We start from the raw sequence: 24,410 nt of genomic DNA on the forward strand, positions 1-24,410 counted from the left end.
CAATTTAGTTTTATTTATGCATTTAGAAAAATCTATGTGCTGTTTGGAATGACATCACAAATCAAACATTGGACTGCATACTGAGGCCGCATGAATAATTAATATGCTACTTAGTAGCTATATTTGGCAAGAATTTAAGTAACTTACATTGACATCAATATCAATGATCACTGGTCATTTTGTCAGAGAACTTTGGTAGTCGTTTCTCGAAATACAACAAACAATGCGGGACATTTTACTAGCTAGGCCTAGATCCACACACTTAATTTGTAAGCACCTGAACGCGGGATACCAGAACGCAATGGTGAAAGAGTTTCGACTTCCGCTGCGTAGCTACTAAAGTTGAAATCTGTGAGCTGTGAATTTCAGTTTGAGCGGATTCAGCGGAATAAATGACAATTACATGGCAATTGCAGTACAACGGACTGTGTCCAGCCAGAAACACTTATCAGGAAATTATTAAAAAGAAAACACACTGAAATAAAGTAACAAATTGTCAAAGGCCCATCACCTCCAGCGCACTAATGGTGAGTAAACCTTTTATTTGTCAGTTGGTGATCAGAAGTTGTTTTTTTTGTTTGTTTTTTACACGTGCTGATGTGAGTATTTTAGTTTATATTATATTTACTTTCCTGTATAACATTATAACATAACATTCATAAACAATAGACACTTAGCAAAATGAAAATGAAATGCAGTTTAGCATACAATCTAGTTGGCATCATCATAAAACAACACAAAAACAAAGAAGAAGAAAAATTGTTACAGTAGGGCTGCTCGATTATGGCAAAAATCATAATAACAATAAATTAAATTTTTGGTCAATCCTGAAGATTATTTACCATGATAATTGGTGGGCGATACGATATCCAAAGTCTTATTTCACAATGTGAGTCATTTTAAATATCAGTGAAATTTCACAATTATCAATACTTCAGCAAAAAGTACTAGGTTAACTAATGTAAGAAAAAGGTCCTCAAAACAATTACAGAAGACAAGTAAACAGTCGGCAATACAATAAGAACAAAGAAACTAATTACAAACAAAATTGACAAATAAATATAACAGAATTAACAGAACAGACAGAGCAGAAAATACCAATTAAATCCATATTCAGGAAGTTGTATCTAACAGTGGTATTCAGATAAGTAATAGCCGACAACAAAAAATTTAACCATTAAATGTAAAATAACACTGTATATTATAACACTGCATAGTCTTAATGTACACATTGAGTATAGATGAATCCCTATTAAAGCTACTTAAGATATTCAGTCAAGATCAGTGACTGATTTGCCTTTATCATTTGTTGTTTGATTATCATTTAAGACAGACTTCAGCAGGTTTATTAGGCTACGAATGCACAAATCAAATATACTGTTACGCACGCGTTTTCTTTCTCAACAGTGTACTTTTACTTAAGGCAACCCACTGTGTTTATGTAAAAACTCTCCAAAAAGGCATTTTGACAATTTGTTTTGTGTTTGTACGCATTTAGTTGCGAATCCAAAGCCCATTTGCTTATCCACGCTCTGTTCCAACTCAAGAGCGCGCACACAGAAAGCCACCTGGGGAGCAGTGTCTCTTTAATGGCTCAATGTGCTTTTAATAACACTGTTTATTATCGAACACTTCCCGCAGCTTAGCAACAGTAAACTGCATTTTACAACACTCACTTATTTGGCTGACTTGGATGTTTAAGTTTGGATTTATAAGGGAGGAACGAAAGCGCACCACTGTGAAGAAAAGGGAGGTGTGCTGGACAGAATGTGCCAGCAGCACAATAAAAGCTTTACCTCGATTATGTTCTTTTCATAATCGTTAGAAGCCAAAATCAATTACGATTAATCGCACAGCCCTATATTACAGCATTAGTGGAAAAAAAATTATATGTAAAAATGTATCTTTTGTACAAAATTTACAAGTATAAAATCATGATGATCTGCAATGTGTAATAAAAAAAAATCTGAACAATCATATCTTATTTTACATTTGAAGTTTTACATATCCATGAGATAGAGGACTTTGTTTTGTATTAAAACATCAGAAATACACATTTGGTCCAATGTACAATTTGCCCTGCAACACCAAGGCCAACAAAACTATTGTACAAACAAAAGGATCAAGGGGACCTATTTTGCTTTTTTAATTTTACCTCTTATTTAGTGTGCACTATAAACAATCTGCAAAGTTACAAAGTACAAAGTCCATGGCAAGGGAAATTAATCGCTCCAAAAGAAAACACCTGCCTGGAAAGCCTCATTTGTAGTCCTGCCATTATTTCAGTGCCATAATGTCACCATGTAACACATTTGCATAATGCCCGCCTGCTGGCTACTTTGACATGCCCTCAAACAAAGGTTTTATAAGGCCAGGAGGAGTTTATCACTTTTGTTTTTTCACTGCGTGCGAGGGCAAAACATCATAACATGGACTTACAAAGGCAGAAAAATTTAAGATTTTTTTTTTTATACTAGCAGTATAACCACAACCTTTTGTTGTGTTCTCATCATTTTCATTTGGGTCGATCAGAAGGTTCTTCTTGACTGTCATTATCAGACACAGGCTCGAATTGATACAGCAAAACTGACGCCATAGTGTAGTTACAGTAGTGTTTACAGTGGCGCACCGGAAGCTAAAACGCGCCGGTTATGATAAGGGAGGCGTTACATTTATGACACACTCTCCAAGCTTTGTTGAACAATTGAACAATCAGAGCTGAATGTTGCTTTCTGTGAGGCAGGTTTTAAAGAAACTGAAACTAAAACAGAGCATTCAGACAGAGGGTGAAAACATGTGCCATTTGAACATTTAATCATGTACATTCATTCTAGTAGACCCCCTGAACAAAATTATGAACCTGTAAATGAGCATAATAGGGGTCTTTTATGAATATAAATTGAAATCAGGTGTATCTGGCTCTTGTAAAAGTAATTTGGTGTATAGGCAGTCCTTATATGGCACAGTCATCTTGAGGGGAGGAGCTGAAGGCAGAGCTCCGTAGGAGATCCAGACAGTTAACAAGGATCAGGGAGCCAGTGATGTGTCTCCAGCGCTTGGTGATGGGATTCTTCATTTTGTCCAATCCAGTGTGGAGTTCCTGAATCACATCCCTGTAGCTGTCCCCAATCTGGGCTGCCCATGTGACCAGGAAGTCATAGGCAGGTTTCCACATGGCCTTAGTGAGAGGAAACGTTTTTTTAAAGATTAATTTGAGTTTGACATGTAAACCTACATGCACATGGCATTCAGGCGCCCTTAATTTAGTTCCCAGAAAAGACTGTCTATACCCGATCTGTATGCTCTGTCAATGTGTGCAAATATCCAAAGCCAGTAAAGCAAAGAGCAAGAGGAAGCTCATAATCTCATCAATTGCTGGTAGAACATTTAGGTTCCTCTTCTGAGCTGGATGCAAACACTATAATCATTAACCTGTCGGAGGTTTCCTGTACTCGGTGCTCAAAACCCAGTTTTAATCTTATCATATTTCAGCTACTGCTCTGACATTGTTCTTTATCCATATGTTATAATTTAGAAGATTCAACATTCTATACTTCAGTTATACTTTTTCTGTCGTCTGTAATGTCAATGTTCTACAATCTGAGCCACGTCCTAAGCATTTAAATATGTTTTAAACTAGAGGTCGACCGATTCAACGGTTTTGACGATTAATCGGCAATGATAGCTAGGTGTTGTAACAATCGGTTATCGGCAAAAATCCACACCGATAGTTTTTCCGTTGCTGGAGTGGCTGAGACGGGTGCGCTGTTATTACACAGTACAAGAGCGTTGAGAAGGGTCTGCTGGCATTTTATAGCACGAGAGCGGCCTCTAGAGGCCAAATAAAAACTCACTGATGCCTCGTGTTATTTACATTAGCACGTGAGGCTGTGTGCTGCACGGAGAGCGCTGATACAGAGGCGCGTTTAAAACACAGACAGCGAAACGGTATGAATACAGAACACTACAGTACTTTATAAAGTAATTAATTTCTTGACTAGATGCTGCATTAGCAGGTAAAGAACAGCAGTGTGTATGTTTGTCAACGAGGCTGAGAGGATGCTAACATTAGCAGTAACTCAAGCAGGTAAAACAATGCAATAAAAACACATGCAAGTCGACCAACATATAAAATTAGTCATGTCAGAACGCAAACTGTATCGTCATGCTGCCAACAGAAACATAATTATTTTAGATAATCGCCTTCTAAAAAAGCAGACTTTTTGGATTTATATGAAATGGTAATACTTTACAATTAGATTCCATTTGTAACGTTAACTAAGGTTAATAAATGCTGTGGAAGTATTGTTCATGTTAGTATGTTAATTTCTTTAAATTGAGTTAGAATTTTTATCTGTTAACCTTAAAGTTAATGCACTATGAACTAACATGAATGATCAAGGTACAATTGTATTGCTCATATTAATACATGCTGTAAAAATTTATGCATAATGCATATAGTTCATGCAAGCTAATACATCCTTGTTGCATAGGGACTTGCATAGTGTTACCTATGAAATGTACATGCATGTTTCTAGGTTATAGGTAAAGAAACTAAATTTGACCTGTAATATTTTAATGTTTAAATTATTTTCCCTAATTTGAATTTGTTCTGTTAGAACTTCTCATTTTAATATTCACATTTATATGTTTTTAATTTAGCACATTTTCATGGATCAGTACTGTTTTTGTATTTCTTGTTATAAAGTTCTTGTCTCTAAAGTTGTAAAGTTTTACCATTTTAAAAACTATCGGTCGATTAATCGGTTATCGGCAAGTGCGGTCCAACCTAATTATCGGTATCAGTAAAATCCACTATCGGTCGACCTCTATTTTAAACACTGTGCAAACAGACTTGACACTTTTTTCCAATCCGATCTCATGAGAAAATGTATGTATTTTACAAGGTTGTGATTTGGTATGTATTGGTATGATGTGATTTGTACAAAAACATAAGATTTTTAGAAAAAAAAAGTAAGCTTGAAAACCCAAACACACACCTATATCGTCAGTGGGGCGTAAGCAGATAGAAATGTACGAATGAGATCATACGAATTAGGCATCAATTCTATAAAAAGGTAAAATAGTAAAAATTGCCATGAGATTGTGGTGTCTTTTCCAAAAAGGAATGCGGTATATATTGTGCCTCCCTATTTAAAGGTCCCATGGCATGAAATTTTCATTTTATGAGGTATTTCAACATTAATTTGAGTTCCCCTAGCCTGAATATTGTCCCCAAGTGGATAGAAATGTTGATCGGTGTAAAACCGAGTTCTGGCTGTCTCTCTCTGCCTTTGAGAAAATGAGAGGCCAGACGAGCCAATCCTGAAGTCTCCTGGTTTGACGTCCAAGCAGGAACGGTTACCTCCCCTTCCTCCACCCAGAGAATCTGGCACGCCCATGCAAACGCTCGAGAGATCATTACTTGTGAACGAGTGAACGCTGGCAGTTTCTCAGTGTTTGGATGTACAAATGAAAACAGAAGTCTTTCTTCAGTTCCTTCTGATCTGTGATCAGTGATTTCTGATGTGTAGCTAATTATTTATTATTCGTGCACACGCTGCGGCTTCTCTCTCTCCCGACAGAAAGGTGTTTTCTATCTTGTGAGTCAGTGTTTTTGTACGTCCTCGTCGCGTCTATCTGTTCTTAAATGTGCATATAGTCTTTTCTGCTCAACACCAGCAGAGTCACGTCTTTAGAGATAAACCTCACACACGCCGAAGCTCGGCCTTCAACATCCCCGACCCCCAGTACTGCATCTGGCCCACAGCGGAGGCACCAAACGCGGCGCGAGATTAAGCAGACGGGGGGTATGCGTGAGCATATCCGTTCTAGCTTTCCCCACAATAAACTGGATTACATTCGATTACTGCTGTTGTGTCTTTGTTTGCGCTGTGTAACGTTACTTAATGCGCGTCACTGACGCTTATCATATGATTGGAACATATCTAGAAATAATGCTATACTCAACACTTACTAACTCGTTCATCTCGCTGTAATGGTACATTGCTGTATATAATGATGAAGACGGACTCGGCGTAAATGGGACTCGTGTTTATTCAGAACTCTCAGATACAAACACAATAAACTCGCGCTGACAGACAGCGCTCTCATAACTCAGTAGTTACTATAAATAACTTTGTTAGCAATCGCTCCGTCTCCGTGATGTCCGGTTCGCGAACGAATCATTCTTTTGAATCGGTTCTTTTTAGTAGGTGCGTTTACATGGAGCACTGTAATCGGTTTAAAAGTCCAATCCGAATGAAAATGCTCCATATAAACACCTCAATCGGAATGAAAATGGCCAAACCGAATGAAATTGTAATCGGTTTGAGAGGGGTGGGATAAACCTTTTCATGAACCGATCAAATGAAAAATTCCACCATGTAAACGACCTGATCCGATTACTTTGAGTGTACGTCTTTCGGTGACGTGATATACAGCGCGCGCCTCCTCAACTGAAGAGCGCGCGCCGTGCTCACACCAGGTTGACAAGAGAGGAAAGGTCATTTTTCTGAGGTATTAAACTTTTATTTCGTAATATGTTATTAACATGATGTTGGAATAATGACACAGACATAGCCTGGCTACAGCATCTCATCTTGACAGCGTTTGTCCTACTTGACAGCGTTTGTTCAACTGCGCCTGACAGAAAAAAAAAAAAAATTCTGAGGTGATTCTTACACTTACGACAAATAATGAATAGCTTTTATAAAACTGTATAAGTTCTGGTGGCCGTTGAGAGTTGCCATTTCAACGGGGAACATTCAAGCTGCTGGAGATGATGTGTCGACATTTCTCTGTTTCTCGTAAGTTAGATATAAAAAAAAAGTTCAACAACTGCTTCAAATTGGTAACATTACCCACAGTCTACTATAATTACTTTTGTTAATATTTATACCTTTGTGATTATGGTATCTTTCCTTAATCATCTGAAATATCAATGTTTAATATTAGTAGGCCTAATGATGCTGAACACGTCTTGAATGCTTTTCATTCACAGATGTTGAAATAGCCATTGTATAGGACATAAATTAGGTTAAACTACTGCATGTCCGGCCACATAAAAATAAATAAATATAAAAATTACCAACACAGAACTATTGATCCACGATACTAACGTTACGAATCTGAGGTGGCAGACAAACTGTGTGCGCATGTCACAAAATGATCCCGACTGAAAGTCAGCACATGTAAACACCAGATCGGTTTAGATAACGTCTCATGTAAACAGTCCACCGAATCTTTCAATCGGAATGATTTTAATCAGAATGACAAAAAAGTGCGCATGTAAACGTGGCTACTGAACCGAACCAGTTCACCAAATCGGACTGAATCGTTCTAAACGGTTCGCGTCTCGAGTCAGCGATGATCCATAATTTACTAAAGTTACTAACTTTCTGACATGAGTGACAGTCCCTCCGACTAGAAATAAACTAATAACCTGAAGTATATTCTAGTAACTACAACAGTTCACCCTGAACTGAGACATGCTGAGAGAACTGATGAGAAGTGAACACAGGTCCATCCGTCTCTGGCAGACTCGTGCCTGCTCGTGCCTCGTTAAACCACGCCCCCTCCGCTCATTTAAAATGCAAAGATGCCAATCACAACAGTGGGCGTTTTTACTGAAGTCTCACAGCAGACACGCCTCTTGAAGCAGGGCATTCAGCCACAGGGCAAACAGCAGTATAGAAAAAATGCCTTTTATTTCTAAATTATGACATTTTATGATGTAAAAATCATACTAACAATATAAGTACACCTCAGGAAACACTATAAAATAATAGAAAAATGCCATGCCATGGGACCTTTAAAGGGTTAGTTCACCCAAAAATGAAAAATCTGTCATTAATTACTCACCCTCATGTCGTTCATGTCCATCTCACCACAGTGACTCTACAATAATTTTACGATGCGACGACAATAGTTTTTGTGCGCAAAAAAAAAATCAAAATAACACCTTTATCCAACTTGTTCTTGTCTTCCATGTGTGTCTCTACGACGCATGCGCGAGAATATGACGTAGCGCCGGGGTTCGGGAATCCATGAAATGCACACTTTAACCCCATTTTGAGAACTACGCCGAGACCTAAAGCACGATCAATGTAGAATTCAACAGCTTAGACACGCGCGTCTTCCTCTGCTTGTAAACAAATCACTTCTGGGTCATGTGTCCGAACGCCGGATCTGCGTAATATTCTCGCGCATGCGTCGTGGAGGCACACACGGAAGACAAGAACAAATTGGATAAAGGTGTTATTTAAAAAAAAAATTGCGCACAAAAACTATTGTCGTCGCATCGTAAAATTATTGTAGAGTCACTGTGGTGAGATGGACTTTGTAACTACGTTTTAAGTGCCTTTTATGGGTCTTGGGAGTGTAAATGTACTGAATGCCAATGGAGGCCTATCTGAAGCCTTTCTCAGCCATCAGCTTTCAACAAAAATATCTTAATTTGTGTTCCGATGATTAACGGACGTCTTACGGGTGGTCGAACGACATGAGGGTGAGTAATTAATAACAGAATTTTAATTTTTGGGTGAACTAACCCTTTAATGTCACTCTAGGCTGAGAGTCTATCAGCACCAGCACAGAGTAACAGAGATTTCCACATTCCAAAATTATCATTCATGACTTGTCATTAATCAAACATGCTCTTAAGTTGAATTCCAGGAGGAATTTAGCTTTTTCTTTTAGTTGATAGTCAGTCAGTTTTAAAAGAATATTTCATCCAGAAATTTACTCAACCTCATGTTGTTCTAAACTTAAAATACTTTCTTTCTTCTGTGTAGCATAAAAGGAGATTTTAGGCGAATGACAGTCTCAGTCATCATTCACTTTCACTGAAAGAAAAAAATCTGCTAAACATCTTGTGTACAACTGAAGAAATAAATGCATACAGGTTTGGAACAATGATGTTGAGTAAATGATGACAGAATGTTCAGGTTTGGGTGCTTTCTGAGTTTGTTTTACCTCACTGTCCAGTTGTCCCCTGCTGTCCCTGTGAGGAGCTTCATATGCGTCCATCTGCTGCCGGGACACTTTAGCCAGTCTCTCAGCAAGCTCCCTCCAGCGTCCCGCCACCTCCACCGCTGTGGTCAACAGCACAAAGTCCATGACCAGCCGTGCCACCAGGCCCTGACAGTCCATCTTCAGAAGAGCCTGCAAAGACAGATACAGAAATGCATACATTTTTAGTACCAGTTTTTAAAGAAAATCTCTTTTGGTACATATTTAATATATATTGTCTAAAAATGAATATTTAATTGTGTATTAGACAATAAGTGAGACATAAGACGAGTTATAATTACATCACTGTAAAAAAGTAAGTAACCTGGTTGCCTTAAAATTTTTAGTTTTATTGAAATAAAAAAATGTAGGTAATACAATGAAGGAAATTAGTTTAATCATCAAGAACTCAAAATATTATGTTATCTGAACCACATTAATTATCGAAGTTGATTTGAAAAAAGAAAAAATGTGATAACAAATCATGAAAATATATATTTTTTTTAAAGTGTAACGATGTTATAGGTATCACTTCTGTCATTATTTATTCACCCTAATTTTTGTTCCAAACCTTTGTGAGTTTTTTTCCAATTCCGTGGAACACAAAAGAATAGTTATTTTGAAGAGCTGATGTTACTTAAACAGTTAAAGTCAGTGGGGTCCAAAACCAAATTTTTTATACTGTACATTTTAATATGCCTGTCACAATTCACCAGTGAGAGTGCCCGTGATTACCACCAGAGGGCACTCCACCCTGGACTGTCACTCCATCAAGAACAACATTACCCATTATCCTTTGCCCCGACTCATTAGTTTCACTCATTGTTTACACCTGTGTCTCCTTTACCACATTACCTCTGCCTATATCTAGCCTGTTCACCCTATCATTCACTGCAAAGTCTTGTTTGTTGTATTACTGCAATTCTGTAGTGATGGGCAGACCGAGGCTTCGTGAAGCACTGAAGCAGTTGAAGCAAATGTGTCATATTGTTTCGAAGCTTCGAATCAATCTGACACCCGTCTTTACGGCGCCATCTAGTGGTCATTTCCATTTGTTGATCTGAAATACCTTGACAATGATCCATGTAAAAAAAAAAATTTAACATCTGTCTGACAACTACATGATCTTGGTTTTGTAACCTGTAGCCTCTTCATTGTAAAGAACTATATATATTTTGTTTGTTATACAAAATGAACATTAATAAAATAAATAAAGCCACAATGTGTCACATTTGTCACAAAACATTTTTATTCAAAAACATGAATTGCTCTGCTGTTGAAGGACTCAGCTGACTTCTTTTTTTACATATAATTTCTCCAGCCTTTGAAAAAATCCTCTCACAAGGGACACTTGTTGCTGGCATGCACAAATATTTTTGGATGATGTAAATACATGGATGATGTATTGTTGCAGAAGGCTAGCTGCCTATCACAATACACACATCTCACTTTATTTGGTGCTTCCAAATGGAAATGCTCCCACACCACAGATGTACGGCATCTCTTGCGTGCAGCCTCCATTTTTATATATTCTATTAATATATCTATCTATATATCACCAATGAATCTATATCAATATAATTCTATATATCTAACTTATGCTGTGCTATCTATCTGTCACTATCTAACTTAGCCTATATGAATGTGTCACTATATCTATACTATATGTCACTGTCTATACCTATCAGTCAATATATCTAATTTAAATCTAGCCTAAATATAACTAACCAAAGCGCACTAAAAATCTCACTGCTATCACAAAATCACTGCTATCACAAAATCACTCTCCTCTCACAAAAACCCACGAGGTGAAGATGGATTTACTTCACTTTTAAACTGTGGTGAATTAGGTTTATACAGATGTGTGACTGTGTGGCTTGTTCCCGCCCCCTTTAATCAACGCAGTTTCGGAAGGCGCCACCTGATGAAACACTTTGAAGCTTCATTTAGCCATAGTCACGTGACATGGGTGTTTCGAACCACAGTTCGGAGCAGTGTTTCGAAACATTTGCGCTTCGGAATCTCGGCAAAGCCCCGAAACGTCTGTTTCGCGTCTGCCATCCCTACAATTCTGAGCGTTTTCCCTGGTTTCTTGTCTCTTGGTTTTGGATTACTTGTCCGTTCTGTTTGGACTGCTTGCCTGTGAATTACTTTTTGCCTGTTTTTTTTTTACTACGATTGCGGATTACCCGTTAAACGAGCTGCGTTTGGATCCTCAGCATTCGTGTCTCAGAGCAGTTCATTACAATGCCTTAATTCTCTTGTAACATATAAAATGGTTTATTTTATTATTTATTTTTATTCATTGTTTTCAACCTTGACCATGTATTAGTTATCAGCTGTAACATAAAAATAACTATTGGTATATCAGTATTGGCCAGAATTTTAATACTAGTGCATCCCTATAGTAAATTTGCATTTGCCAAATATATGCTTAAAATATCATGCCCAAAATCAGGTCTGATAAAACCAAAATGATGACGGTGACTCTACATGCATATATTTGACACTGTAAAGGCTTTCAAATCAAACTGAAATTTGTAGGTTGTGTATTACTGTTTATCTGCTTGCATAATCTCACATCTTTTTTTTTTTCTTTTCTTTTCTTAGTTGTTGTTAAGTAAAGCCTGTTCTAACCTTCACCAAGAGTACACAAACTACAAAACTGATGTAGTGTTATTGGTTTTCTAAGGACCGCCTCAGAAGATCTGGACCAATCAAGACCTCAAGTCATCATTGAGGGTGCTTTGATAAATGTGGCGATATGCAGGAAGCGACGTGCATGCTCCTGTGAGCACAATATAATGAGAGTGACTCCAGGGCCCCTTGGACAAGGGAAATGTTAGGGAGGAATATCCGGCCGTTCAGTTGGCAAGTGTTCTGTCTTATTAACGTGACCTTCTTTTCTCCCTGAGAGTTTGTTCTGACATTTAAAAAACTGAATAAGGACTTGCATTCACTGTAGGCCTACCTTGTGAATATGACATTCACTGATCTACAAAATGTCTGAAACTGTTATCTGATGATGATGACATGTAACATTTATACTTTGTTATTTATACAACAAAGAAAAGAATCAGTCTTTCTACTAGTGCCATCAGCAAATGTAATTTAGCATTTGAACATGCATTTGTCAAAAGTGCATCTTCATACACTCAAAAATGTTCTCATGGACGGACACAAAAAAGTAGCAAGTGTTTAAAAGTTACACGCCCTGAGCCCACTAATCTCTGATTCCAGTTCCATGGCTTGGAATGTTTGGAATGACAGGAAGTCTGCTTAGAGGGGGAGGAACACGGTGCTGATGCCCCAGAAGACCTGTTTGGCTCCAAACAGAGCAATGAGATGGAAACCATCCAAGATTCTTGCTATCTTATCAAAGATGTTAATTCTACAAACAAACAGGAAGGTATGTTTTTCACTTATACATTCAGTCAGTGCTAAAAGGAAGATACATGTATGCGATCGGTACAATCTTCACTCCTCTCCTGTAGTACAAGCAGGAGCCACTTTGCCACTCACTGTCTGGATGCAAGTGAAAGTATCACACTGTGTACACACTGATTGTGTGCATTAGCCAAAGAAAGATAAGGCCTTTCATGTGCACCTGTTTCCTGGGGTGTCTCATCTCTGACCCCTGTCACAGTCAGGAACTTATTAAGTAAACCCTCCAGAGACACAGTAGTAACAGAAAGCCAAACAAAATCTGCAGCTCAGGATATTGTCTGTCACAGAATTCAGAACCAGATGTTAATTTCCCCCCCAAAATACAAGAATGTCACGTGTGGGAAACTAGAATATCCAAAATTCTAAGCATTTCAAAATGTATCGAAAAATCTATAGCCAAAATTATTATAATAATGATTATAATTCCTAATTATTTCACTATTTTGCACACCAATATGCCAAAGCTTGTTTCATAGACCCTTTTCACATTTCTGGGTTTCTCAGAGCAGAAGTCGTCATAATTGGGTTAAAAATTATAGCTGTGAATGAGAGAACAATATATTTATATATATATATATATATATATATATATATATATATATATATATATATATATATATATATATATATATATATATATATATATATATATATATATATATATATATATATATATATATATATATACACACATTAGGAATTAGTGCATCAGAGTGTTCTGAACTCAATAAAGCGACTTCCAGTGAATTCAAGCTAAGACAATTTGAATCAGTATACGTTCAGGGAATCCAATTGACAGGTATTGTTAGCGTCATGATCTACCAGTTGACCTACTACAGGATTTGAATTATATATTATATATAGTATTACACACAAAGCCTGTCTGAGCAAATAAAGAGATTTGATCAGTGCAGAGATTCTTTAAATCCATGCAACATTCTCTCTTGAATTCCTCTGCTTTAACATCTGATTTTATGATATTACTCATACTACATTATATTTCCTCTTTCCTGTCCCTTTTGGTTTCCTTTTATATAAGCTGACCATTTTTTTTCTGTTTATAAACCATTGTCAGAAATCGAGGACTGTTTATACAGAACCACTTTTCTTCTTGAACAATAGGCTAAAGGAAATGGGAGGATACTGGGGAATCAAAGACTCAAAAAAGTTCAGAGACTGTCTGTAAATTCATTTGACCATAAATAAAGCCCGGGCTGGAGAATATGTCAGGAAGCATTACAAATGGAACTTTTACTTTAAAAATAGAATATAGAGTTGTTCAGTCATAATGTCAGTTTGTAGGCAACCAGAAAGTCTTAATTCACCACGGCTTCCCTTGGGAATTTCTAATGGGTTTCAAAATTCACATTTGACTGTGTGTAATTTATTTTGTAGAACAAAACAGGAAAGTCTCTTTGTGTAAAGTTAACCACAGGCCTCATTTTATTCATAAATCAAAAGCCCTAGAAATTCTCGAGGGAATCCATTGCTCTAAAATGCTAATTCTTCTCTATGCCAAATATGCAAATAGTTTATTAAAACGTGCAGAAAATTACAGTTTCATGTCTGTTAGCAATCTCCTGGCAATAGATTTGTAGGTGTGGAGGGGATGTGTAATTTAGGGCGCCTCTCGGCCCATATTTGATGCTTCTGTGTAGAAGCTAACAATAAGAAAGGAAACATCTGCACAACTAAGACTCTTCAACACGTTCACATCTTCCATCTTCACTCACGGGTCTGTTGTCACGTTTGAGATGGTCACAGATGACCCTTGCAAATTTGAGCTCATTCTATGTATCTGACATTCATTTAGCCAGCTTCACTTCAGTGATATGAAGCTCTTAAACTGATTTAGTCAAAGGGACATGCTATGTGACAATGTATATTGCCAATATTGTAATTTTAATCTCTCTACAAATGGTGTTTTGAGCAGATGTTGTTTCAGCTCATTGTTATTTCAGTTGAGCCCCAACATTGACTAAACTTAAGCGTGTCTGCGCATACTTTATATGAGATGTCTCTGCATGCTGATATATCAGATACTGAAGATATTCTTTTTAAGTCTTGTGTATTTCGACTGTGGTTTTCGGCTGTTTTCTTTTAAAAATTTTCATAAGTTGAAAGTTTAAAACTCATATTTTGCAAATTGCTGTTAGGCGATTTGTGGTGTTTCTGACTACTTCCAAAACTGGTTTGAGTGATTTAATAAAAAAAAAAAGTATGCATACATTATGGCAGCCAAAGTAAACGTTAAAGGAAAAAGTGTGTAATTTCTGACAGTGAACTTCAGGCAGTCAACCTACAGATATATAGCACCTTGAACATTTAAATTTAAAAAATTTAAATGACTTCATTCTGCGCTTCTAAAGGTGCAGTGTGTAAATTTTAGCTGCATCTAGCAGAGAGGTTGTGAATTGCAATCACACACCACTCACCCCTCCCTTTCGAAGCACGTAGAGAAGCTACAGGGGCCGAGCAGAGAGTAACTAGCACTCTGTAGAGAAGTTCGTCCGTTTAGGGCTACTGTAGAAACATGAAGGCGCAAAATGACGACTTCACCATAAGGGGACCTGCAGTGTATGAAGATCGAAATAGCTCATTCTAAAGCCTTGTTTACACTGCACACGTCTGTGGCGCGTTACGGCTGCGACACGGTTAATGGAGCTGATCGCGGCCACTCTAGTCAATGCTTGTGTTTACACCAGCCGTGGCGCGTTTCAGAAGCGTCCCAGAAGCGGCTCGTCACGCCACTTCGCTAAAGATAGGCACCTCGCCTATTTTTGATGGATGCCGTGCAGTAAATTCAAAATCGAAGTCAAAAATCATGTCAATTTCAAAATAAACACCCCTTGCAGACTCCGTATTTCACATAACTATGCTTGCTACAGTATATATAACAGTTTATTAGTTCACTGTAATTAATACAACAGTAGAAGACGGAACAAAACCACACCGCAGCCGTAACACGCTGCAGATGCATGCAGTGTAATTAAGGGGTAAGGTAATAAAAACATAACGGTTCATTATATAAGGTCTTTATACACCACTGAAAAACATAGTTATGTATATTATATTGTATTTCTGTCAATCAGATCCTCATAAATACTACACACTGCACCTTTAAAGACGTGTCAGTAAAAGAACTGAAATTATCGTTGAAGCTCATATGAAATTGTAGGTAAGTCGGAGTTAACACTGCACAACTTTCAAACTCGTCGGATCACAGTTCTTTTCCCACTGCATGACTATCTGGGGTAGCATTCAGTTGCTGCTGTGTTCACACTGCATGATGGATCGGTGACGGTGTTTCTCACATTGCATGACTTTACAGGAAGAATCGTAGAAAACTCTGTCCGGTCCGCAAACTACATTTCACAACCAAACACACGTGAGATGTGACAAGGAAACAACGGGAGATCACGCATGCGTGAGACCGGAATTGTTATTAAAAATGATAGCTTGCGATCCAAATTGTCTGTGCGTTGATTTCCAGCGAAAAGGAGAAAAATAAACAAATGATGGAGGAGGAAATGGTTGGGGAGAAGCGGGGAGCAAAGAGAGTTAGAGGTATATAAATGATTTTGCAATGTGCTGCTGTTGCAGATGGTCAAGCAAATGTTTGTGCTTTGTTTTCTGTTTTATATTACTGTAAATATATCTGTTAAAATACTGATATTTACTTTATAACTTTATTATGAACTTCCCGCTGCCCTGTCTCTTGCACTCTCATTGGCTGTATCAACGATGAAATTTTCAGTCAAAACAGAATTCACACAACAGGATTTTTAATCACTGACAGGTTCAGATATTTAGCATGCCAAATATCCTCTCAGATTGCGTCTTTGATAATGCACACTGCGTAATTTTCACTCGTGTGAATGAGCACCGATTTCCCAAAAACTGTAAATAAACCAACTGTGATTAAACCTCTAAATACACTCTAAAAAATGCTGGGTTGTATTAACCCAAATTTGGGTCAAATATGGACAAACCCAGCCATTGATTTAAATTTTTACATTACAGTTTTAACCCAACGTTTGGGTTTGTCCATATTTGACCCAAACAAACAACGTAGCATTTTGTTTTGAGTGTATTTAGAGGTTTAATCACAATTGCTTTATTGACAGATTTAAATATGCAATTTATATGCATAAATATGAGTCTTTATTGCAGCTCTCTCTGACATACACTCTAAAAAATAATTCAGTGGCTTAGTAAATATCAGTAATAATTAACTTTATTAACTTAATAAAATCTCTAAATATCATTTACTTGATGTTTTGAGTTGAACATACCAAAATAATTGACTAAAAATCCAACAGTTAATTTTGTCTCAAATTAACAGTTATATTTAAGTTTAAGTTTTTCACAAAAAGAATTTAGTGTTTGAATAACCAATTATTTATTTAAAATATACTTAATATATTTGTGAAATTTCTATCAAAATATTTGAGAAAGGAGAATTAAATTGATCTGTTTCAAGAACCACAAATATTACTTAATTAAAATCAAGATTATTAATATTTAACACACACTGAAGAAATTTAGTATGTTTACTCATTAAAACAATGCATCCCTCCCCCGCCCCTTGACGTGATGACGGCTCGACGGTTGAGTGAGCGCTGCTGTTTGAATTCTCTTCAGTCTCCAGAGCAGTTCCTTCTTCTCAGCGTCGCAGAATTGGAACATTTCCTCTGTGAAATTCAGGTTTGTGTGTTTTATTTTATCAATAAAATCATTACTGTGCTTAAAATCTTTTTATTTAATGCAAAACAACATACAGGGACGCAATGTGAGTAAACGAGTGCGCCATCTGTCTTTGAAACCCCTGGTGTTTTGCTCAAAACACACAACTTTATTTCTTAAGATAATGAATATAATTAAATTGGATGATTAAATGTTCGTAAAACTGTGCACTGTTTGTTTATTGGCAGGTTATGGAGTCAGGCGCGTTGCAGCATCTTTGAGCTACGAGTGAAACGCAGGACGGCGTCCAAAGTTCAAAGTCCATCCGCAGACCGTGAGTCCATCTCAGGCTCGAGAAACGGCGCTGATAAGGTGGAAATTGGATAACAGACAGGTTGATTACACTTGAATTACTTTTAAATGTTTAATTTTTACTTCTAAAATGTTTGTTACATGAGTTTAAATGTTGCCAATATAGTATACATGTCAAAACTGTAATATATGCTGTATTGCTTTACTCATCGACAATAAAGGCCAATGTCATATATAAGTGTGGTTTTGTGGAGTATTTTACAAAGGTTTAGACTAGAGGAAATTAAAGGTAATATTAAAGTTATACTATAAGAGTTAATATTACTATTGGTTTTTAAATGTTTTTCCCCCAATTTTTTCTACTCAATTTTATTTGTAAATGTACCAAATGTAGTTACTCAGATCTACTTTTTTTTTTTTTACTTGCATTTGCTCAGCTCATACAATGTATGTAATTGATTTCACTGCTTTAAAATGTACTCATTTTTTTTGTGTAAAAATGTTTCACCAAAGAAATTGAGTAAATCATATGTAAACGTTTTTAGAGTGTAGAGAGGTTTGTTTTAGGTATTTACAGCAGATTATTGACTGATGCATTATAGAGCTATTTATATTTAATAGCATGTTTGTAATACAAGTAGCTAAAATGCAACTTGATATTTCCTTAGGAAACATCCTCCTTCGGGTTCCTGTTGATATAAGTTTTCACACCAGGCTTTATTGACACATTGGCACAAAGAGGTTGGGACAGGTAATAACCAGACAAACCTGCATCTTAGCACATTCCTCCACCATTGTAATATAGACAAATGAGAGATATAATGTCAGGTTTTTCATTCAATGTATCTAGAAATGGTTGCTATATTGATCATATATTGTTTTAATTCAGGATAGCATGCTAAAGTGCTGGTGGTATTCTGCAAATAAGGTGGCACTTTAAAATGTTTAATAGCACTTGGTCTCTGCTTCAGAACCCTAACAAACTCTCAAGTGTTCTGACTAATGTTATGTTATGAAATATTTATTTGACTGGCTCTGGTATGAACTACAGAAATTATTTATTATTTATAGGTTAATTAATACAAATCTATTCATTTGCAAAACTGAAAAGTGTAGAATAAATCCTCCAATCACACCAGCAAGGTCAATTGCATACAGCTTCATACATTTTTTGTCATTTTCACTAATGACATTTTTTCTATTTCAGGCTGGATCTTATACTAACATAGCTGACTTTCACACTTTCGACTTCAAAAACATCACTCTTTCCTCAATTCTCTTTGCAGTTGCTAACCTTATAAATAATACATTAAGTGATGTGTATGACTAAAGAACACTTTTTAATAATTTTAATTTTTTTTATTTGGAAAAATATCAGTTTTTAAAATTAACCATCTATCAGTTATTGGCCATTATATGAGAAAAAAATATATCTGCTTGTCAGTTTTAAGACCTCAAGTAATGTAATAAAACATTTTATACAATTAGTATGTTTAGTCTCTGCAAAGGTGCTCTAAGTACACACTCAAGTTTAGCTGAAAGATTTACTTCCATGTCAACGCCTTCATGAACTTACCTTCATGAGTTCCTTCTGGAAAGACTTCCTCTCCTTGCCCTCAGCTGCGTTGCAGTCTTCCTTAAGCTTCTCAAGAACAGAAGCCACTTTTTCAGGTTCACTGTCCGGCTCTGTCCGACAGAAATGTGCCAGAGGCAGATTGACGTAGCCCAAAGCATCAGCAAATGCTCTCCAGCTCGCCACGTTCTCCATCAATATCGTTCGCACTGATGCGTAGATGTACGTCAGGCACATGCAGGGCTTCAGGATCTGTTCTAAAAGTACTGCAGTCATAAGATCAGGCCCTTCGAAATGAACAGGTTTCACTTTTCCCATGATTAGAATGTTTTTTGCATGCACCAAACCAATTCTTCCATGGTAGTATCCAATGTACCACTCTTTGGTCCATAGATGTCCTTTAAATTTGATTTTTTCCTCACTCAAAAGAGCTATTACGTCTCCTTTAAGATACTCCAGCAAATATAGGCTTTTGGACTGTCTTATAACAGTTTTCAGCAACTTAGCAAATTTCAGGTGTTTGACAAGTGTGTCCTGAAACACAGGGTGCTTTGTGGTCGCTGCAAGAGGAGACAGTACAATTTTGTTCACTTCCTTTTTCTTTAGGAAGCGCCTTTGAGCGGAGCTTGTTGTGCTTGTTTTTGGCAGTGGGGTTGGGGTCTGAACGCAAAACTGGGCCAGGATACAGTCCTTATCATCCTTGACCTGAATTCTCAAAGTAAAATCTAAAATGTCAGTAGAATCCCGGGCAGCAATCATGTAGATGAGACGGGCAACTTTGCCGAGTTTGATCTGAAATCCCCTCACACTTCTTGCCTGTTCATTGGACTTTACTTCAAAATTGGACATGTTCGAATACACGCCAACTTGAAGGTCTTGAGGTTTCGTTAGTACAAACTGATGCTTTCCCCAGAGCTGGAGGACGACAGGTGGAGTAGACTGCGAGTGCTTTCTTGCGTCGCTCACTAGCAATGTCTTCGGGGCGCAGTCGTGGCCAAAGATGGCCACCACTGTCTTGAAGGATGGGTGGATGTGTTTTGGCCCGTATACCCCAAGAGTGACCTTTTTTACGACATGTTCCCACACTGTGTTGTATGGGGCAACAGTTTGTGCCTGGGCAACCACAGAGACATACATGCAAGGTTCTAAATTGTCCAGAGTCACTTGAACGGTGTCTCCATACATGTATACATGTGAAATCGGGACGTATGGACCTTCTTTGCAGTCACTTCTTACACACACCACCTCTGTGGTTTTGCGGCTCTCTATCTTCACTACAACAGACACCTTCATCTCTAAAGTGACTGTGGTCTTGGTTTCCATGTTACCGAGTTTTACTTCTACCACTGGACTTACAGTAGTACATCTATCATTGTTGAGCTCCAATGGTGGGTCCAGAAGGGCCTTCAGTGATATCTGTTGAGTCTCACCTGGTGCAACATGGCCCTCAGGGATATGTATGCTGATACTGGAATTCGGTAGCTGCACGGCACCGCCTGAACTGTCTAAATTGCACACAATGTTGGTCTCTATTGGCTGGGTTTGCCCCCAACCTGGGTTTTGTCCAATGGAGTCCAGGTCGTGGCAGGACCGCGTAAGTTTACGGTGATTTAGCCATGCTGTTTTGAAATCTTCTCTACTTTGATAATGCTCAGGTTTAGGTGACTTCATGCAACCAAAAAAACTCAAGGAACCTTGATTCCCATCAGACAAGGACTGCAGGACAGACAGCTCTGACATGCTATAGCATCGCTTGCTCCTAGAAAATGGATTGTTTCTACGAAGATTTGAACCGATCCCTGAGCTGGGACTAAAATTGTACGTGTCAAATAGCCCACTTTCAAAGCCATTAATGTTAACAGTGCTGCTGGTGTTTGAGATGGGAAGTGAGAGATTATCAAAACACAGAGCATTTGCTGAATTATGCTTACTGTTTTGGTCAGTGGGGCCTTGTACCGTGCCATTTAGGAAAGGGTTAGTTGACATCCGTTTATTGACAAAAGGATTTTCTTTTCTAGATTCGGTGGTTTTGGAGGACCCTGGCCACTCCCCTGAGATGTCCATTTCTTTCACTCCGTCAGAAATGTCACCGTGGCTGTCAATCATACCGCTATCACTGAACGAGGAGTCTCGATAATTGATTGGGTGGACATAGGCTGCTGGGATGTATCCCATTTCTTTACTGTTGTGTGCATACCACCACTCTCCACCCGATGTGTCTATAACATAAAGACAGTCTCCCTTTGAGAACTTAAGAGTGGTAAAGCTGGACGGACAGTAGTCCTTAATGGCGATCACTTCCTTGACTGCTCCAAATGAGGTAACATCCAGTCGTAAGGCACTAGGCGAAGGTGCTGTAAAAAAAAGAAGTGGGGTATGAGATTAAAAATAAAAGTTAACAGTATGTAGATTGTGAGGTGAGAATAAGAAAAGAAACCTTTAACATCTGAAAGGGTGGCCTCTGACACTCCTTCACTGAGATCGATAAGAGCGCCCTCAGATCTGCAGCGAGGGAGCACAGTGTTGTTGTTCGCTGATCGAATGCGATGGGCAGCCATGGTGAGTATCGCTACCGAACTCCACCTCTTGTCTCAAGTTTTTCTTCCCATGTTTCGGTTTCTGATTGAAAGATCAATGGCCTTCCATAATATCTGTAACAAAGCAAAATAGGGGCATAATGAGATCACTTTTTTTTATTTTTACGGAATATATTCTTCAAGGAAATTTGATGTTGTGCACAATAACACCACCAGAATTTTCACCACCAGAAAATTAAGAGGATAAATTGTAAGAATGTTCCTATGTGCAAATTTTCCAAATATCTTCAAAAGAACAATTATTTTCTTATACTTATTTTTTTCCATAGTATTTAATCAGTGAGATTAACCATTGTAGAGCAAATCCTATTTTCATATTGGTCTATCAGGCATGTGTATAAGGCGAATTTCAGTTTCATTTCCTTGTTCCATTTATTATCCTAAACCTAAGAGAGTCCACACTTTGCCACTACATGTCTTGAAGTAAGGCTAATATGGGCAGAAATATTTGTTCTTGTCTAGACATGTCTACCTTATTCGTGACATCCTCCTGAAAACATCAGAGAAGGCCCTGGTCTCAAAGTTCACACTGACACCAAATGTCTTTCCTTTTTTATTATTTTACTTTTATTTCTGTTCAATGACTTATGTTGTTCAATGATTTCTTCAAATATTGTGATTGAATTATTCATAAATAAATAGAAGTTCCATCTGAGCTGCTTTAAGTGCGCTATATGCAAGCTTAAGGATCAAACAACGCTTGCTTTTAGTAATCGAAAGTAGGATAGTGTTTGAGTGGAACTCGGCATCCTCTTAAGTCTGATCATGAACTATAAAGGCTCTCTAGCAATACATATCAGTGGTTTCCATGGCTACCACCTTGGGAAAGAAAGCACCCACAGTGAAGCGCCTTTAGAGAAAATGCCCAGCTGTAGCCTACTGGGAATGTCTCACACACATCAGTCTGACATATTATGAAAATACTAACTGTATTGCAGTCCAGCAGATTATCACTCCCAACAAAGCAATCGTACGTGGCTGGACTCAATATGTTTGAATATGTTTAAAACTAGGTACACCGTTAGTGAAAGCAAATTCACTCAGTGAAAGTTACAGTTTTATATATACACTAAAACTGCAATGTTATACGGCAAGACCATTTGTATACATAACATAAGCAGCAAATATGGGCTTAAGTAACTTATCAGCAAATGGAAGTTGTGTTATGTTGAATATTATAGCTATGATATATTACTACAAATGTATCTGTGGTAAACACTGCTCATTTAGAAATTAGTTTCTTTAGAGTTGGGCAAAATGTTCCTGAAAATGGCATAATAAAATAATTGCTATTGGTATAACCTGACTTAAAATATACTTGTTTTGATTTGTTAATGTGTGTGTGTGTGTGTGTGTGTGTGTGTGTGTGTGTGTGTGTGTGTGTGTGTGTGTGTGTAAGACTGCAGGATCTGCTCTGTGAAAGACTGTTTGGTTGTTGATTTTTCCACCTTTTGTTTCAGAAATACAGAGGAAATGCCTATGAAATAAGGATGTGCTGCATTTCCCAAAAAGTACTTTGTACAACTTTATCATATTTTAGCGAACCGACGCCTTCTAGGTATGTTAGGACATACCAGTCTGGGAGATAAAGAAAATCTCAGTGCTTGTTAAATGAATTGCTACTGTCATTGCCATTTATATACTTGGCTATTTTCCAAACTGAACTCGTCTTACAAGCCTGTAGAGTTTTGAAGCATGGCCGCTGTTTTTAGTGACATTGCAATATACAATATTTAAACTATATGAATTTGTAATGTTTTATCCTGTGCAGATTCAATGAATTAAAAACTTTTTCGACAAGTACACATTCCAGGAAGAGTTTAAAGCGGTGTTCAAAACAGTATCTGCACTAAGTTTAATTGTAAAGTATGTTCCCATATATCTCAAAATATTCATGTAGACAACTTTTGAGGAGAAATGGGGGAATAAATAATGTGCAGACTGTTAAATTAAACATTAATGCTGCAGAGCTATATATTATTTAAGAGGAGCTTCTTGTTTGACATGAAATTTGCATCCGATACAGTACACTTGATCAGTCGAAAGATATGGCGCAAAAGAAAATGTTCTGACATTTCTCAAGTTATCATCCAGGTTAGTAGCCTACCAGGCTACGTGCAAGTTTAAACTCTCAAACAGTGAGTTCAGATTCTTATGCGAGATAAAAGACGGTTGGTGGGTGTACCTCAGACAAGTTGAAACGGATTGTGAAATCTTGAATCTTGAAGAAAAGGAGGACATTAAGTAAATCTACAAACTCACACAAGCTCCACTTAAAAGCGAGTTTCAAGTGTCTAACACGACGGACAAAAAACATAAACTCGATTTGAAGTGTCAGAAACAGCAGCTGTAAGTTCAGCAAGGAAAGTTGTAACTCAGAGGTAGATAGAGGGGCAAACAGCAATGCAACACTAATCGATGAATACCCCGATGAAGAAATAAGGGCCAAATATAGATCAATTATAGATCACTTACTTTATTGCAGATGCAGTGCTGTCTCTTGAGTGTGGACCGTTATATGTGCGGCTGTCGTGAACGCGCGTCTCAGTCTCAAACGCTTCGCTGTGCAGGAGAAGCTGCGTGGCGTCATTATCCAGGAGGAGTCCTGGTGTTGTGCCTGCTTGCCTAATTTCGTCTCCCTTCCAAATTATTACCCCCCTCGTTGAAGCCGCTACCTACCAGATTTCCTAATCCTAACCCCACCCCACACACCTAATCCTAAATTTACCAAGGACTTGGAGGGGTAATCATCATTTTAGCGGGATCCGAACACTTGACAAAAT

General features: G+C 37.7%; 1 protein-coding gene across 1 annotated transcript; it reads right to left on the bottom strand.

Annotated features, from left to right (window-relative positions):
- sh3bp4 (SH3-domain binding protein 4) lies at positions 1-24,208 on the bottom strand. The gene is made up of 5 exons (XM_079821958.1): positions 24,103-24,208; positions 21,468-21,681; positions 19,034-21,384; positions 8,977-9,165; positions 1-3,178 (listed from the first exon to the last, which is right to left on the bottom strand). Exons 2-5 carry the CDS (start codon positions 21,586-21,588, stop codon positions 2,954-2,956), a joined length of 2,886 nt encoding a protein of 961 aa, XP_079678084.1. The 5' UTR covers positions 21,589-21,681; positions 24,103-24,208; the 3' UTR covers positions 1-2,953.
- Between the last annotated feature and the right edge of the window lie 202 nt (positions 24,209-24,410).

This window comes from Gobio gobio (genome assembly GCF_949357685.1).
Source record: "Gobio gobio genome assembly, chromosome: 7".
Lineage (NCBI taxonomy): Eukaryota > Metazoa > Chordata > Actinopteri > Cypriniformes > Gobionidae > Gobio > Gobio gobio.